General features: G+C 55.0%; 1 protein-coding gene across 2 annotated transcripts in view; it reads left to right on the top strand.

Annotated features, from left to right (window-relative positions):
• Nucleotides 1–16,890, top strand: part of endou (endonuclease, polyU-specific) — a 106,613-nt gene that overhangs the window by 30,154 nt on the left and 59,569 nt on the right. For both annotated transcript variants that reach the window (XM_072486877.1, XM_072486875.1), the window contains exon 4: nucleotides 16,410–16,575. In XM_072486877.1, coding sequence (XP_072342978.1) covers nucleotides 16,410–16,575 — 166 coding nt within the window. The remainder of the gene's footprint in view (nucleotides 1–16,409; nucleotides 16,576–16,890) is intronic.

Raw genomic sequence — 16,890 nt, 5'->3', positions numbered from 1 at the left:
CTGTTCTGATGTGGTACGTCGTTCAGCACTGAACCACATAAATGAGGACCTGGCGGAACGGCACCGGGGGGTGGGGGGGGGGTGGGGGGGTTCTCTCGGGCCATCGGAGACCACTGGTGGTCAAGGTAAGTGCAGGGAGGCTTCCTGACCCTCCCCCTGGATGCAGGCACCTTGTTGCAGCCCAGATGGCACATTAGCACTACCACCCTGGCACTGCCAATGTGTCTGGATGGAACTTCCAAGCTGGCAGGAGCACTGGGTGCCAGGGTGGCAGTGCAAGGGTGACCAGGTGCAAGGGTGGCACTGCCAAGCGTCAGGGACCGAGGGGGCCATGCCCATGAAATGAGGTTTGGGGTTTGAGGATGGGGTGTGCAGGGCAGGTAAGTAGGGGCATCTGGGAATTTGGGGGGTAATGTGTGGGGGTCCTGGAAGGGAGGGGTTCTGTAAGGGGGCTTGGGGGGCCCTGAAGAGGGGGGGAACCCAGTGACCCCATAGCGGGGTGCCCTCACCTGTCGGGGGGGGGGGGATATGGGGTAGTAGCCATGTGTGTGGGGGGGTGACATTGCCCATGGATGGGTGGAAGCTCACTTAGAGATCAGGGCACCCTTTCAAAATGGCAGCTCAATCTCTGAGTTCAGCACCCCAGTACTAAAGAAAATTCTACGGGCATGATCCTCCTGCCACCCTGCCCCAGAAAAGCAGCTCGCCATGGTTCAGCATGGCCGTTGAAAGCCAGGAGACCACGCTCGTGGGACCTGCCTGGCTCGAGGCCATCAGTAGGAGCTACAGAACCACCATGGGCGGGATTTTCCATTGGCTGACGCCATAGGTTCCCAGGCCAAAATCGCATTGGGTGCTGATTTGATGTCAAATCGCAATTCTCTGTCACCACGACAGCGGCATCAATGTGGTCTGGGATGCACGTAGAGTAAACACAGTTTGCATGTCATTCGCAGGCCCAAACTGGGATTCTCCGGGGGCCTCCGGGATTCTCCGCGTCCGATGGGCCGAGTTTCCGATGACGTGGTCCACTTGCTCTTTTAAAAATCGTGAAACTGGCATCTTGGCTGATGAGGGAGAGAGAGGAGGTAGGACAGGGAGCTGCGACCATGTGCTGCTGGGCTGGTCAATGGCCGGGCTATCTGGAGTGGGGGTGGCCCTGCCAGAGCTGGGGGAGGGGCAAGTGATGGGTGAACGGGCCGTGTGGCCGGTGTAACCTCCCACGGGACTGGGTCATTGCCCGCGGCCTGCAAGGCAGCTAGCGTGTTGCACACCCATTCACAACCCACTTTGGCCCATGGTTTTGCAGAGTAACACCTGCCATATTGGTGCCCTCCCACCTCAGCCTACACCCATACCCCTCCCCACCCGGCCGCACCTGCCGGCTGGGCATCAGGCGGCCTACTGTAGCCAGTATGGGCGTGCCAAGTGGGTGCCATAGAGCGAAATGCTGGCAAGGGCAGCTCCAGCCGACGTTACCCCTGGCAGCAGGGACGGGTGCCAGGGCGAGAGGCCCCATGCTGCTGGGCACAGACGGGGCCAGGGGTGCGGAGATGGAGGTGTGGGAGGGGGCAGAGACATGCGGCAGCAGAGCCCGCAGTGCCACCATGTAGCCCGGTGAATCTGGGTGGGCACGGGGGTACACACCATGTTAACATGCCGGCTTTTCACCCCCTCCAGACAATGGATATTGGAATTCAACCAGCAATGGTGGCCTTCCTACTGTTTGCCACAGCCCTGGGGGATGCCCTGCGGCTTTACGAGCTGGAGTATCCATTTCAATGTGGAATGAGCTCATCAGGATGCCTGGGCAGCGGGATTCGCCGCCAATGACGGGATGCCCCGGGTTCAGCGGCTGATCGATGGGATGCATGTCCCCCTACGGACATCTGCAGATGACAGGCCGCTCTACACAACCCGAAAGGGGTTCCACTCGATCAACATGCAGTGACCATCAGCTGTGCATCAAACACGTCTGCTGCCAATACCCAGGCAGTGTGCATGACAGCTTCATGCTGGAACACTTGACGATTGTTGACATGTTCAAGACGTCCCCCTGACTGGGGGTTGACTCCTGGGCGACAGGGGTTATCTACCGCGGTCATGACAGACGACACCTATCCGGAGCCCAGACCAATGCAGAGACCCGCTCCAACAACGACCATACAGTAACCTGGTGCATGATCAAGTGATGCTTTGGTCTCTTGAAGATGCGGTTCAGATGCCAAGACTGCTTTCAAGGGGCCGTCCAGTATGATGCTGAGACGGTCACCCGCATCGTGGCGGCCTGCTGCGTCCTCATGCCTGCCACGCTGTGTTGGTGTGGGCCTTGGGTTGGCTGTAACACCTGGTGTGGTCCATGGGAGGGAGGATGATGACAACCCACTTTGCGATGAGCTCTGGTGCTCCACATCATCTGACAACATCTGACTCCTGCGCACTTTAGCACTTTCCACCGACCACATGGGTGATCCCTGCATGTGGGCTGGTCATTCTATCACACGGTCCCACACAGTGGTGGGGACAGTCGTGGCGGGGGGAGGGGGGGGGGGGGGGTCGGAGGGGGGGGGGGTGTCGGAGGGGGGGGGAATTGTGAGTGGGGAGAGAGTGGGGAGCCCAGGCCACCCACAACATCCGCTCATTCCCTCCCCTCCGCCTGGCCCACCCCTCTGGCCAGCCCGGACCAGCCCATCCTTTACACCCATCTGACAGAGTATCGAGACAGGTTGTAGCCGTGTGAACAGGTGTTTAATGTGACAACGTATTGTGGTGGTATGTATTAGGGGTAATACGGTACACCAGGAATGCCGAGGAGCTATTGGAGGACAGATGCTGGATCCCGATTGGATCCTCCACCTACTGGGCTCCACCCAGATAGGAGGGGTATAAGAACCTGGGTTTAATCCCCGCAGCTGCATTCTGTGACTGAGCTGCTGGGGGAACGTGTCTGAACAAGTCTGCTCAATAAAGCCTCGATTGAAGTTCTTTACGTCTCGCCTCATGTATGATCGATGATGTGACACGTATATACAGATTTAAGCCATAGCCCCTATAACTAAACTGTTCCCTGCACCTGTGCCAAATTAACTTGTGTCTAACTTTTTGGCATAGCGGGCCCTAATGTTACGTCTTGGTGGATCCCCAGTCGGTACATCGGGAGTGGAGGCAGCCTGCTGTGATTCCTGCCCGCGATCTGGATCCCCGTTGGCGGCCATCTTCTGGGACGTCAGGGCCTGGATGGGTCCGGCTGCTGCTTGGGTGTCCCAGGTGGCATGGCGCTGCCCTGCTCTGCCTGCCAATCAGATGTTCCAGTGACAGGAGGGAGGGAGTGGGGGGTGGGGGTGGGGGAGGCGGGGTAGATGCTGCAGTGTTCCGGCACCTCCCCTGCGGGGGTCAGCAGCATGGGTCTCATCATCTCCTCCTTCCTCAGGGTGCCTGATGGCCCCCGGGCTACTCCATGGGTTGGAGGTGAAGCAGAGATAATCCCTGAGGCTCCCCATCACCTGGAGTTCTGGAAGCCCGCTCCGGTCTTGACCAGGGTCTGCATGCTCGTGGCCATGGAGCACAGGGAGTGATCCATCTCCGCCTGGGACTGCGCCACATCATCCATTGATTGTGCCACCACCTTCTGGGTTTGTGTCACATCAGCCAGTGACAGCGAACCACAGCTCAGCAGGGTTTACAGCCTCGCTCACAGCTGTTGGCTGACACTGTCCTTGCCAGCGGCACGCTCCGTTGCCCCTGTCCGGTGCCCCCTCCTGTAGGGGCTACAGTGGGCGTTGCCCTGGGTGGGCAGCCAGTTCATAGAATTTACAGTGCAGAAGGAGGCCACCCGGCCTATCGAGTCTGCACCGGCTCCTGGAAAGAGCACCCTACCCAAGGTCAACACCTCCGCCCTATCCCCACAACCCAGCAACCCCACCCAACACCAAGGGCAATTTTGGACACTAAGGGCAATTTATCACGGCCAATCCACCTAACCTGCACATCTTTGGACTGTGGGAGGAAACCGGAGCACCTGGAGGAAACCCACGCACACACGGGGAGAACGTGCAGACTCCGCACAGACAGTGACCCAAGCCGGAATCGAACCTGGGACCCTGGAGCTGTGAAGCAATTGTGCTATCCATAATGCTACCGTGCTGCCCGCACTGCTGAGTGGTGGCTGATTGCGGGAGGGAATGTATGGCAGAGAGTGGGAGCTGGCGTGGGAGTTGGGGACTGTGGTGCGGGAGGGTGGTAGGGTGGGGTCTGGGATGCAGGGGTGGTGGGGTGCCCATACGGCCGGTGTTACTCTGCAGAACCAGGGGCCAAGGTGGGTGTCAGTGGCAAGATGGCTGCGGCAATGCCTGTGGGGGGTCACCCCAGCCACATGTACCCCCCCCCCCCCCACCCCACCCAGCACTGGGCACCCTCCCCCACTCCAGCCAGCCAGGCCAGTGTCAGGACCGGCAGCCAACTGGTGCACCTCTCCGTGTCCTACCTCTCTCTCTCCCTCATCAGCCATGCCGCCGGTGTCACGAGTTTTAAAACACAAGTGAACCTCGCCGTCGGGAATTCGCCCCAGTGGAGGCGGAGAATCGCGGAGGCCCCGGAGAATAGCGGGTCAGGCCCGCCAATGATATGCCAACGGCGTTTACTGTACATGCGTTCTGGAACACATTGTCGCCGCTTTCAAGGCAATGGAGATTTGCAATCTGGCGTGACACCGGGGACGGCCACGATTTTGGCGTCGGAACCAATGCTCCGCCTTATCATGTTTCCCAATTCCGGTGTCGGCCGTCCTAGAATCCCGCCCTATTCCTCCGGAGCAACATGCCTATTCTGTAAGCTGTTTCAATGTAGTACTAATATAAAAATGTCAAGCAAGTATCAGAGTGACTATAATCTGTTTATTAACCAAGGAACACAGATAAGGACTATCTCAGAACAGGACGAATGCGGAGGGACAATATAAAACAAAGTGTACAGGGACAACGGGATCCCATTGTAAATGTACGTAAATCATTGAAGGTGGCAGGACAGGTTGAGAGTGGGGTAGTAAGGCACAGTTTTCCAGGTTTATCAATAAAGCCAGACAGCCTGAACAGCGGGGGTCAGTTTAGCTCAGTTGGTTAGACGGCTGGTCTGTGATGCAGAACAAAGCCAACAATTCCTGTACCGGCTGAGGATATTCATTCAGGCCTTGCCTTCTCATTCTTGCCCCTCACTTGAGGAATGGTAATCCTCAGATTAAATCACCACCAGTCAGCTCTCCTTCCAAAGGGGAAAACAGCATATGGCCATCTGGGACTACGGTGACTTTACTTTACTTGCAGTGTGAAAGCAAGGAAGCTCTGAAACTGCATTGAACACCTTCGGCCTCAACTGCGACCTTCTGCTGGATTCTCCGTTTCTGAGGTAAGTGTTGACGCCAGCGGAGGAAGTGAGGTGTTTTACGACAGAAAAATCAGCGCAACACCTGCACCGATTCAGCTACTTTAAATGGGCTCGCACTGTCGCCACGTGGAACGCAACCAATTCCAGGAAAACGGTGCCGGTTTCGTCCGGTCCGTGATTGGCACGCATGAGGCTCACACGCCGCAGCCGCACTTAAACGGTCCTTCCCCCCACACATGTTGAATCCCAAGTTTCTTTACCCGTCAGTCTGGCCTCAATAAAAGTCGAGATGGATTTGCAGGTATAACATTAGTTATTTTATTCAGCTTGCAAGCCAAACTTAGTCCACAGTTATACAGATCACATCCTGCTCTCTGCAGCTCCGGGACCAAGTGAGCATAAGACAAAGAGGTCCGTACTGATACATTCAAATGGCATCAAGTTTCACATACTCGACGCCCATAGGTCATCCTATGTCCCTCCTGACCTGTTTGATCTATTCTGATTGGCTCACTTCCAATCCCATTCTCCGGCCCCTATCAATCCAGCATCACTCTCGTAGACACACCTCTTCCTGCTTTTTCCATGCAGTCTAAAATCCTTTGTCTATGAACTAACCAGAATCAAAGTGGCTTATTTCTACATTACATTAACTAATATCTCTAAAGTAACTATTTTATATCACATTCGTCACACACACCGTCCCAGCCAACAAGGTGGCTGGAAGGAGGGCAACGCCAGAGTTCAGGGATGCTGACCTGGAGACCCTCCTGGATGCCGTGGAGGAGAGGCGGGTGACCTTACACCCAGGCCCAGGAGGAAGGCCGCCATGTGCCGCCATTGTCCGTGCCTGGGTGCAGGTGGCAGAGGCGGTCAACACCGTGGGCAATGTAGCCCGGATTGGCATGCAGTGCCGCAAGAAACTCCACGACCCCCTCAGGGCGGCCAGGGTGAGTGCGCTGCTCCATGCCCCTGGCACTAACCTCGCCCCTCCACACACCTGTAACCTGGCCCCTCCCCCCTAGGGGACGGCCCAACCCCCACACTGCCCCACATGCCAACACCCATGCCAGCCGCCATGGCTGGGTGCCCTGGCCACTAAGGGCACTATTGTCCCAAATCCTGGGCTGCATGCGTCGAACCGTTTAATGGTGTTCGTATGTGTTTTCCCCTCCCACCCCAGGAGAAGGCTGCACACACCCGCCGGGAGTGGGAGAGGACCGGAGGGGACCACCAGAACTGCGGCCCCTTACCGTGCCCGGGTGCGGTCATGGGCGAGCAAGTGAGACCCCACTGAGTTGTGGTTGCACATGACACGTGTGTCGAGACGCACCTCTCACCCCACACCCCTGCACCCACCTCACCCCCACATCCCCACAACTCCCTCGCCCCCTCACTCCCCCATCACCTCCACGCCCCCCACCCTGCCTCAACTACCTCACCCCCACACCACAAACCCCCCCCCCCCCCGCAACTCGTCACTCCCCCCTCGGCCGGCTGACTAATTATACATTACATCTTGCGTCTTACACGACCTGCCGGAGATGGAGCCGGTCCATCCGGAGCCCCCCGCCCCCGACCAGTGCCAGAGCCGGTGCCCCCCAGACGGCAGAGCACCAACGGGGAGAGCAGCCTGAACGCCAGCCCTCTGCCCGAGACCCAGGGCACCCCGGAGCCGGGTTTGAGGATGACACTGACTTTCCGTCACAGCTGTCTCCTACACCCACCACCATCCCAGGGACTATCACCTTGGTTGGGCACATTAGTGAAGAGCCTCCTGGGACACTATCTGGTGCGCACCACACAGTCGGTCTGGTACAGCAGGTGGAGGTAGGAGCAGCCGAGTGGCTGGACTGTCGGAGGGAAGGCCGGCCCCAGGGACCAGCTGCCGCCCAGATGATTCCGGGCTCCTGGAACATCCACAGTCCCAGCCACAGTGCAGATGCAGTCAGAGAGCCAGGGACCACAAGAGAGGATGATGGCGAGCAGGCTGGAGTTGCCTGACGTGGGTGTTGGGGAGATGGGGGGGGGGGGGGGGGGAAGCGGGGACCCTTCTATACTGCGTTTGGGCTGGGGGGAGGTTGGGGATCGTTTTGGGGCCTCAGAGATCGGGTAACCATTTGAAAAGGCATCCCGATCTCTCGCTACAATGGGGAGTTCCGGCAAGCAAAACGGGGCTAAATGCAACCTTGGCTGCGCGTTCCCTATTCAGGCCCCTTATTCAACGTTTGCCACGTTGAATAGCCATCTGTTTCTCGGCACTGCGGGTGCCGGGAAACATGCGGCTAAACACCCTTATGAGGAGACTTTGTCCCTTTTGGGATAATCGCGTCCACTGTCCCAGCATCCACCGCACTCTGGGATAGTGGAATTCCATAGATTCACAACCTTTTGGAGAAGTAGTTACTCCTCATCTCCATTTTAAAGTTGCTACCTCTTATCCATTTTGGTAGGAATAACAGCAAAACGGATTATTATTTAAATGATAAAATATTAAAACATGCTGCTGTGCAGAGAGACCTGGGTGCGCTAGTGCATGAGTCGCAAAAAGTTGGTTCACAGGTGCAACAGGTGATTAAGAAGGCAAATGGAGTTTTGTCTTTCATTGCTAGGGGGATGGAATTCAAGACTAGGGTGGTTAGGCTGCAACTGTATAAGGTGTTAGTGAGGCCACACCTGGAGTATTGTGTTCAGTGTTGGTCTCCTTACTTGAGAAAGGAGGTACTGGCACTGGAGGGTGTGCAGAGGAGATTCACTAGGTTAATCCCAGAGCTGAAGGGGTTGGATTATGAGGAGAGGTTGAGTAGACTGGGACTGTACTCGTTGGAATTTAGAAGGATGAGGGGGGATCGTATAGAACATATAAGATTATGAAGGGAATAGATAGGATAGATGCGGGTAGGTTGTTTCCACTGGCGGGTGAAAGCAGAACTAGGGGGCATAGCCTCAAAATAAGGGGAAGTAGATTTAGGACTGAGTTTAGGAGGAACTTCTTCACCCAAAGGGTTGTGAATCTATGGAATTCCTTGCCCAGTGAAGCAGTAGAGGCTCCTTCATTAAATGTTTTTAAGATAAAGATAGATAGTTTTTTGAAGAATAAAGGGATTAAGGGTTATGGTGTTCGGGCCGGAAAGTGGAGCTGAGTCCACAAAAGATCAGCCATGATCTCATTGAATGGTGGAGCAGGCTCGAGGGGCCAGATGGCCTACTCCTGCTCCTAGTTCTTATGTTCTTATGACTATGGATGACCCCTCATAGAACATACAGTGCAGAAGGAGGCCATTTGGCCCATCGAGTCTGCACCGATCCACTTAAGCCCTCACTTCCACCCTATCCCTGTAACCCAATAACCCGTCCTAACCGTTTTGGTCGCTAAGTGCTATTTAGCATGGCCAATCCACTTAACTTGCACGTCTTTGGACTGTGGGAGGAAACCGGAGCACCCGGAGGAAACCCACGCAGACACGGGGAGATCCTGAGACCCTGGCGCTGGGAAGCCACAGTGCTATCCACTTGTGCTACCGCGCTGCCTTGTTCTAGAATGCGCCAGTGGAGGAAGCATCAGCACCACATCTACTTTATCAATACCTGTTATCATCTCTTATACCTCAATTTGATCTCCCCTCATTCTTCTGAAGTCTAGTAAGCCTAAACTGTTCAATCTCTCTTCATACTGGAACCAACCTAATGAACCTCCTCTGAACTGCCTCCAATGCCACTGCATCTTTCCTCACATAAGAGGACTAAAACTGTGCACAATACTTTAGGTGTTGTCTTACTAATGCCTTGTATAGTTGCAACAACACTTCCTTTCCTTCATAATCTATTCCTTTAACTACAAATGTCAAGATTCCATTTGCTTTTCTGATTATCTGCTGCACCTGCATGCTAGTTTTCTGTGACTCATGAACAAGGACCCCCAGATCCCTCTATAACGGAGCACCCCAAAGTTTTCCCCATTTAGATAAGAAGTTGCCTTCCCATTTTTCCGACCAAAATGCATGACCTCACACATATAACTATTTGTGCTGTTAATTCATCTACCTTATTTAAAATGCTCTGTTCATTCAGATACAAGCCTTTTAGATTTGTCTTTTTAACATTTTTACACTTTTTTTGTATTATTGTCCCATTGGCTGTTAGACCCGTTTCCACTGCCTTCCACTTTTCTATGTTTCATTTCTATCTTTGTTTTCGTTTCCCTCTCGTGTCACCCCTCTCAGGTTCCCATGCCCCTGCCACTCTATTTAAACCCCCCACAGTACTCACAAATACCCCTGTGAGGACATTGGCTCTGGTGCTGTTGAGGTGTAACCTGGCCATCTTCCACTCCTCTGGAACTGTTCCTGAATCGAAGAAATTTTGGAAAATCATTGCCAGCACATCCACTATCTCTGCAGATATCCCTTTTAGATGCCGAGGGTGGAATTCATCAGATCCCAGGACTACTTCGCATTCTGTCCCTCTTTCTGAAATATTGTGTATCCTGGAATATTTATTTCCCGACCTTGTAACTATCTCTCTGTAATCGCGATTCGATCTAAATTATTTACCTCTATTTGTGCCATTGGTTCATCTATCTTATTACAGAAATTTTATGCATTCAGTTACAGAACTCTTTTTCACTTCTGTTCTCTGCAATGACCTTATTTGCTGATATTATGTTAAACCCCCTGTCCCTTCCTTTTTTAAAAAATATGTTTAATTCAAAGTTTTTCCAACAAAAATGTTCAACCAATTAAACTCCCCCCCCCCACCCCGTAACAGAAAAGAAAAAGAGAAAAGAACAGAACAAAACATAAACATCTCAATCAAACATTATACAAAACTTATACAATGGGTTTCTCCCGCACATATTAACCCTCCCATATGCTTTTAAAATTTTTTACAAGCACCCCTAGGAAAACCCCCTCCTCCACCCGCCCAATATCCCCCGCCCCCCCCGAAAGAGACACCCCCCTCCCCTCCCCTCCCCCCCCCCCTCCCTGGGTTGTTGCTGCTGCTGACCGACCTCCTTCTAACGCTCCGCGAGATAGTCAAGGAACGGTTGCCACCGCCTGAAGAACCCCTGCGCAGACCCTCTCAAGGCAAACTTTATCCTCTCCAGCTTAATGAACCCTGCCATGTCATTTATCCAGGCTTTCACACTGGGGGGCTTCATGTCCTTCCACATGAGCAAGATCCTCCGCCGGGCTACCAGGGACGCAAAGGCCAGAATACCGGCCTCTTTCGCCTCCTGCACTCCCGGCTCGTCCGCCACCCCAAATAATGCCAGCCCCCAACTTGGCTTGACCTGGACTTTCACCACCTTGGACATAGTCTTTGCGAAACCCCTCCAGAACCCATCCAATGCCGGGCACGACCAGAACATGTGGGCGTGATTCGCCGGACTTCCCGAGCACCTCCCGCATCTGTCCTCCATCCCAAAGAACCTACTCAGCCTCGCCCTTGTCATATGAGCCCTGTGAATAACCTTAAACTGCATCAGGCTGAGCCTGGCACATGAGGAAAAGGAATTAACCCTACTCAGGGCATCAGCCCACAGACCCTCTTCAATATCCTCCCCCAACTCCTCCTCCCACTTGCCCTTCAGCTCCTCTACCGAAGCCTCCTCCTCTTCTTTCATCTCCTGATATATCGCCGAAACCTTGCCTTCTCCGACCCATACACCTGAAATCACCCTGTCCTGAATCCCGTGTGCCGGGAGCAACGGGAATCCCCTCACCTGCCGCCTCACAAACACCCTCACTTGCATATACCTGAACGCATTTCCCGGGGGTAACCCAAACTTCTCCTCCAGCGCCCCTAGGCTCGCAAACGTCCCGTCTATAAACAGGTCCCCCATCCTTCTGATACCTGCCCGATGCCAGCTCCGAAACCCCCCGTCCATCCTTCCTGGGACGAACCGATGGTTCTCCCGGATCGGGGACCACACCGAGGCTCCCATCTCACCCCATGCCGTCTCCACTGCCCCCAGATCTTTAGCGTTGCCGCCACCACCGGACTCGTGGTGTACCTTGTCGGCGAGAGCGGCAGCGGTGCCGTCACCAGCGCCCTCAGGCTAGCTCCTTTGCAGGACGCCATCTCCAGCCTCTTCCATGCTGCCCCCTCTCCCTCTATTACCCAGTTACAGATCATTGCCACGTTGGCTGCCCAATAATAGCCACCCAGATTCGGCAACGCCAGCCCTCCCTGTCCCTACTACGCTCCAGAAACCCCCTCCTTACCCTCGGGGTTTTGTTTGCCCACACAAAACCCATGATGCTCCTACCTACCCGCTTAAAAAAGGCCTTGGTAATCATAATAGGAAGGCACTGGAACACAAAAAGAAACCTCGGGAGGACCATCATTTTAATCGACTGTACTCTGCCCGCTAGCGAGAGTGGCAACACATCCCATCTTTTAAAGTCCTCCTCCATCTGCTCCACCAGCCGCGTCAAATTAAGTTTATGCAGGACCCCCAGCTCCTAGCTACCTGAATCACCAAGTACCGAAAGCTCCTTACCGCCCTCCTCAACGGTAGGTCGTCTATCCCTCTTCCCTGGTCCCCTGGATGCACCACAAAGAGCTCACTTTTCCCTACATTGAGCTTATAGCCCGAGAAGTCCCCAAACCCCCTTAGGATCTGCATGACCTCCACCAACCCCACCACTGGATCTGCCACATACAGCAACAGGTCGTCCGCATACAGCGACACCCGATGCTCCTCTCCCCCTCGGACCACCCCCCTCCATTTCCTGGACTCCCTTAATGCCTTGGCCAAAGGCTCAATTGCTAATGCAAACAACAGGGGGGACAGGGGGCACCCCTGCCTCGTCCCTCGATACAGCCGAAAATACTCCGACCTCCGCCGATTCATAGCCACACTCGCCACCGGGGCTCTATATAGGAGCTTAACCCAACTGATAAACCCCTCCCCAGACCCAAACCTCCACAACACTTCCCAGAGATACTCCAACTCCACCTGGTCAAAGGCCTTCTCCGCGTCCATAGATGCCACTATCTCCGCTTCTCCCTCCACCGATGGCATCATAATCACGTTTAGGAGTCTCCGCACATTGGTGTTTAGCTGCCTGCCCTTTACAAATCCGGTCTGGTCCTCATGAATCACCCCCGGGACACAATCCTCAATTCTCGTAGCCAGCACTTTTGCCAGCAACTTAGCATCCACATTGAGGAGCGAGATTGGTCTATACAACCCACATTGCAGTGGGTCCTTGTCCTGCTTCAGGATCAGAGAGATCAGCACCCCGGACATTGTCGGGGACAAGGTCCCCCCTCCCTTGCCTCATTCAAAGTCCTCACTAGCAACGGGGCTAACAGGTCCGCATACTTCCTGTAAAACTCAACCGGGAACCCATCTGGCCCCGGGGCCTTCCCCGCCTGCATGCTCCCCAGTCCTTTAACCAGCTCCTCCAACCCAATTGGCGCCCCCAAACCAGCCACCTCCTGCTCCTCCACCCTCAGGAACCTCAGTTGATCAGGAAATCGTCGCATCCCCTCTTCCCCGCTGGGGGCTGAGATCTGTACAGCTCCTCATAAAAGTCCTTAAATGCCTCATTTACTTTCACCGCACTCCGCACCGTAGTTCCCCTGCTATCCTTGACTCCACCTATCTCCCTCGCTGCCATCCTCTTACGGAGCTGACGTGCCAGCATCCGGCTCGCCTTCTCCCCATACTCGTACGTCGTCCCCTGTGCTTTCCTCCACTGTGCCTCTGCCTTCCCCGTGGTCAACAGGTCGAATTCCGTCTGGAGACTTCGCCGCTCCCTAAGTAGTCCCTCCTCGGGGGCCTCTGCATATCTCCTGTCTACCCTTAGGATCTCCCCCGCTGACCTCTCCCTTTCCCTGCCCTCTCTCTTCTCCCTGTGAGCCCTGATGGAAATGAACTCTCCCCTGACCACCGCCTTCAGCGCCTCCCATACTACCCCCACCTGCAACTCCCCATTGTCGTTGGCCTCCAAATACCTTTCAATGCACCCCCGCACCCTCCCGCACACCTCCTCATCCGCCAGTAATCCCACATCCAGCCGCCACAACGGGCGTTGGTCCCTCTCCTCTCCTAACTCCAGCACCACCCAGTGCGGGGCGTGGTCTGAGATGGCTATGGCCGAGTACTCCGTTCCCTCCACTTTCGGGATCAGCGCCCTACTCAAAACAAAAAAATCTATCCAGGAGTAGACTCTGTGTACGTGAGAAAAAAAAGAAAATTCCCTGGCTAAGGGCCTAGCAAATCTCCACGGATCTACTCCCCCCATCTGGTCCATAAACCCCCAAAGCGCCTTGGCTGCAGCCGTCCTAGATCTGGAGCGATCTAATGCTGGGTCCAACACCGTGTTGAAATCCGCCCCCCATTATCAAGCTTCCTGCCTCCAGATCCGGAATCCGCCCCAACATGCGCTTCATAAATCCAGCATCATCCCAGTTCGGGGCGTATATGTTTACCAATACCACCCACGTCCCCTGCAACCTACCACTCACCATCACGTAGCGACCTCCATTGTCCACTACAATCTTCTTGGCCTCAAACGACACCCGCTTCCCCGCCAGTATTGCCACCCCTCTGTTCTGCGCATCCAGCCCCGAATGGAATACCTGTCCTCCCCATCACTTTCTTAACCTGACCTGATCTGCCACCTTCAAATGTGTCTCCTGAAGCATGACCACGTCTGCCTTCAGTCCCTTTAAGTGCGCGAACACTCGGGCCCTCTTAACCGGCCCATTCAGGCCCCTCACATTCCAAGTTATCAGCCGGATTGGGGGGGCTTCCCCCTCCCCGCCCCCCCTCCCCCCCCTGCCGACTAGCCATCTCCTTTTCTAGGCCAGTCCCGTGCCCGCGCCTCCCGCACTCTCCAGTCCCCCAGACGGGGGATCCCCGCCCCGACCACCTCTTCTCTTTCCAGTTCCCCACCGGCCAATGGAGCAGCAACCCTATTCCCCCCCCCCCCTCCCCCTCCGCCCGCTACATCCGTATCTAGCTCTTTTGCTCCCCCCATAACACTCCCGTAAGTCAGCTGACTCCTGCTGACCCCGGCCTCCCACGCCGTCCCATTGACCCCCCCCCCCACCGTGTGGGAATCCCCCCTCCCCCTCCTCCCCAGGAATCAGTGTGCGCTCCTCCACCACCCCCCCTCCGTCCTTCCCTAGCGCGGGAAAAAGCCCGCGCTTTCCTGAGCCGGCCCCGCCCCCTCTGGTGCGTCTCCTGTTGCGGCCTTATCCCAATTCCCCATCCCCGGGCCACCCCTCCCTCCAGCCCCGGCGCCCACACTCTCTCACAGTCTCCCTATCAGAGCTCTTCCCCCATCCCCATCCATCACCCAACCCGTGGAACATTCGCCACGCATAGTTAAAACCCTGTATACAGCCGACATCCCCCCCACAACCACAAACCCTCAGTTTGAGTCCAACTTTTCAGTTTGTATAAAGGTCCAAGCCTCCTCAGGCGTTTCGAAGTAGTGGTGTCGATCCTGAAACGTGAACCACAATCGCGCTGGCCGCAGCATTCCGAACCTCACCCCCTTCCGATGGAGCACCGCCTTGGCCCGATTAAAACCAGCTCTCTTCTTTGCCACCTCCGCACTCCAGTCCTGATAGATTCGGATCTCCGTATTCTCCCACCTGCTGCTCCGCTCTTTCTTGGCCCATCTCAAGACACACTCTCTATCCACGAAACGGTGAAACCTCACCACTACCGCCCTTGGCGGCTCGTTGGCCTTGGGTCTCCTCGCCAGGACCCGATGAGCCCCATCTAGCTCCAGGGGGCTCGGGAAGGCTCCCGCCCCGATCAGCGAGTTGAGCATCATGCTCACATATGCCCCGGCATCGGCCCCCTCCCCTCCTTCAGGGAGACCCAGAATCCGGAGGTTCTTCCTCCTCGCCCTGTTCTCCAGGTCCTCGAACCTTTCCGCCCACCTCTTGTGCAGCGCCTCGTGTGTCTCCATCTTCACCGCCAGGCCCAAGATCTCATCCTCGTTCTCCAAGGCTTTTTCCCACACCTCCCGGATCGCCGCCCCTTCGGCCTTCTGGGTCTCCACTAACCCCTCGATCGCCGTCAGCATTGGCGCCAGCACCTCTTTCTTCAGCTCCTCAAAGCAGCGCCTGAGAAACTCCTGCTGCTCCTGCGCCCATGCCGCTTGATCTCCGCCCGCCGCCATCTTGTTTTTTCTCCCTCGCGCTTTTCGCTGCTCCAAAAACGCTTTTTTCACCGCTCCACTCCTGGTCCACTCCATATACTATGGGGGGGGTAGACCTTGCTATCCCCTACCCACACTGGAAGTCGTCAAAAAAATTGCCGTTAGGGCTCCTCTGGAGAGCCCAAAGGTCCGTTTTAGCGGGAGCCGCCGAATGTGCGGCTTAGCTCCGCATAGCCGCAACCGGAAGTCCCCCTGTCCCTTCCTGACCCACTCTGCTTGTCTCTATCAACATCACTATCCTGTCCCATTACATCAATCTTTCTTCTTTGGATTTCCAAATCTCCCTTCACCAAAGCCCTGTCTGCTGAACACCCCCCCCTTCAACTCCCCCACCTCACTCTGTTAGTTTAAGGTTATGTCCACGGCCCTTGTTATATTATTGGCCGGGACACTGGTCTGAGCCTGGTTCAAGTGTAACCCACCCCAGCAGAATAGCTGACTCTTCCCTGAATACTGGTGCAACTGCCCCATAAATCGTAAACCCCTCCTTCCCACTCCACTCTTTGAGCCATGCGTTTGTCCCTCTGTTAATTGGTGAGCTTTCTGAGCTTGACGACAAAGGAAGGAGACTCACCAGCTCCTGGATGTTGAGAAAAGACAGGGCCTCTTCTTCCCTTTAATTAAGTTCCTGACTTTGCTCTCGCATTCCGGCATCATCTCCTCTGTGCATCTCTAAACTCTTCCCTCACTCTAGCTCAGTCTCACTTATTCTCTCTTGTTCTCATGTTCTCTCTTTCTCTCTCTGGCTCACTCGCTCTGTCTCTTTCTTCCTCTTGCAGACTGGACTTGCAGCCTCGAACATGTCAATTTCCTGATGTGAATTTTATTAACTTACAGGAAGCCATTCTGGAGCCAGTTTCACCAATGAGGAAATTCTCATCATTTCTGAGCAGCTTTACTCCTTGGACACCAACAAAGCAACAGAGAATGACATTCATCTGAATCTTCAAAACTTCATTCCTAACTCCCAGACTGGGGCTAAGATTGACCAGGCCCAACAGCGGTAGGTGCAATCATGAACTGGAGATCATCCAAAATTCTGCTTTCTCAAAGCTGAGACCATGGAGGGATCGGATCACGAGACTGAGTGAGAGTTTTAAATCTGATGCTTTGCCAGGCCGGAAGTCAATGTAGATCAGCTGACGTAATCATATTATGATTTGCTGACTGCTCTGTTAACACCTCCTCAATAATAGATTGCAGAGGGCAGCACGATGGTGCAGTGGTTAGCACTGCTTCACAGCACTGAGGATCTGGGTTCGGTCCCAGCCCCGGGCCACTGTCCGTGTGGAATTTGCACATTCTCCCCGTGTCTGCA

The sequence above is a fragment of the Scyliorhinus torazame genome, chromosome 21 (genome assembly GCF_047496885.1).
Source record: "Scyliorhinus torazame isolate Kashiwa2021f chromosome 21, sScyTor2.1, whole genome shotgun sequence".
NCBI lineage: Eukaryota > Metazoa > Chordata > Chondrichthyes > Carcharhiniformes > Scyliorhinidae > Scyliorhinus > Scyliorhinus torazame.
This window is presented reverse-complemented; position numbering and strand designations above follow the sequence as displayed.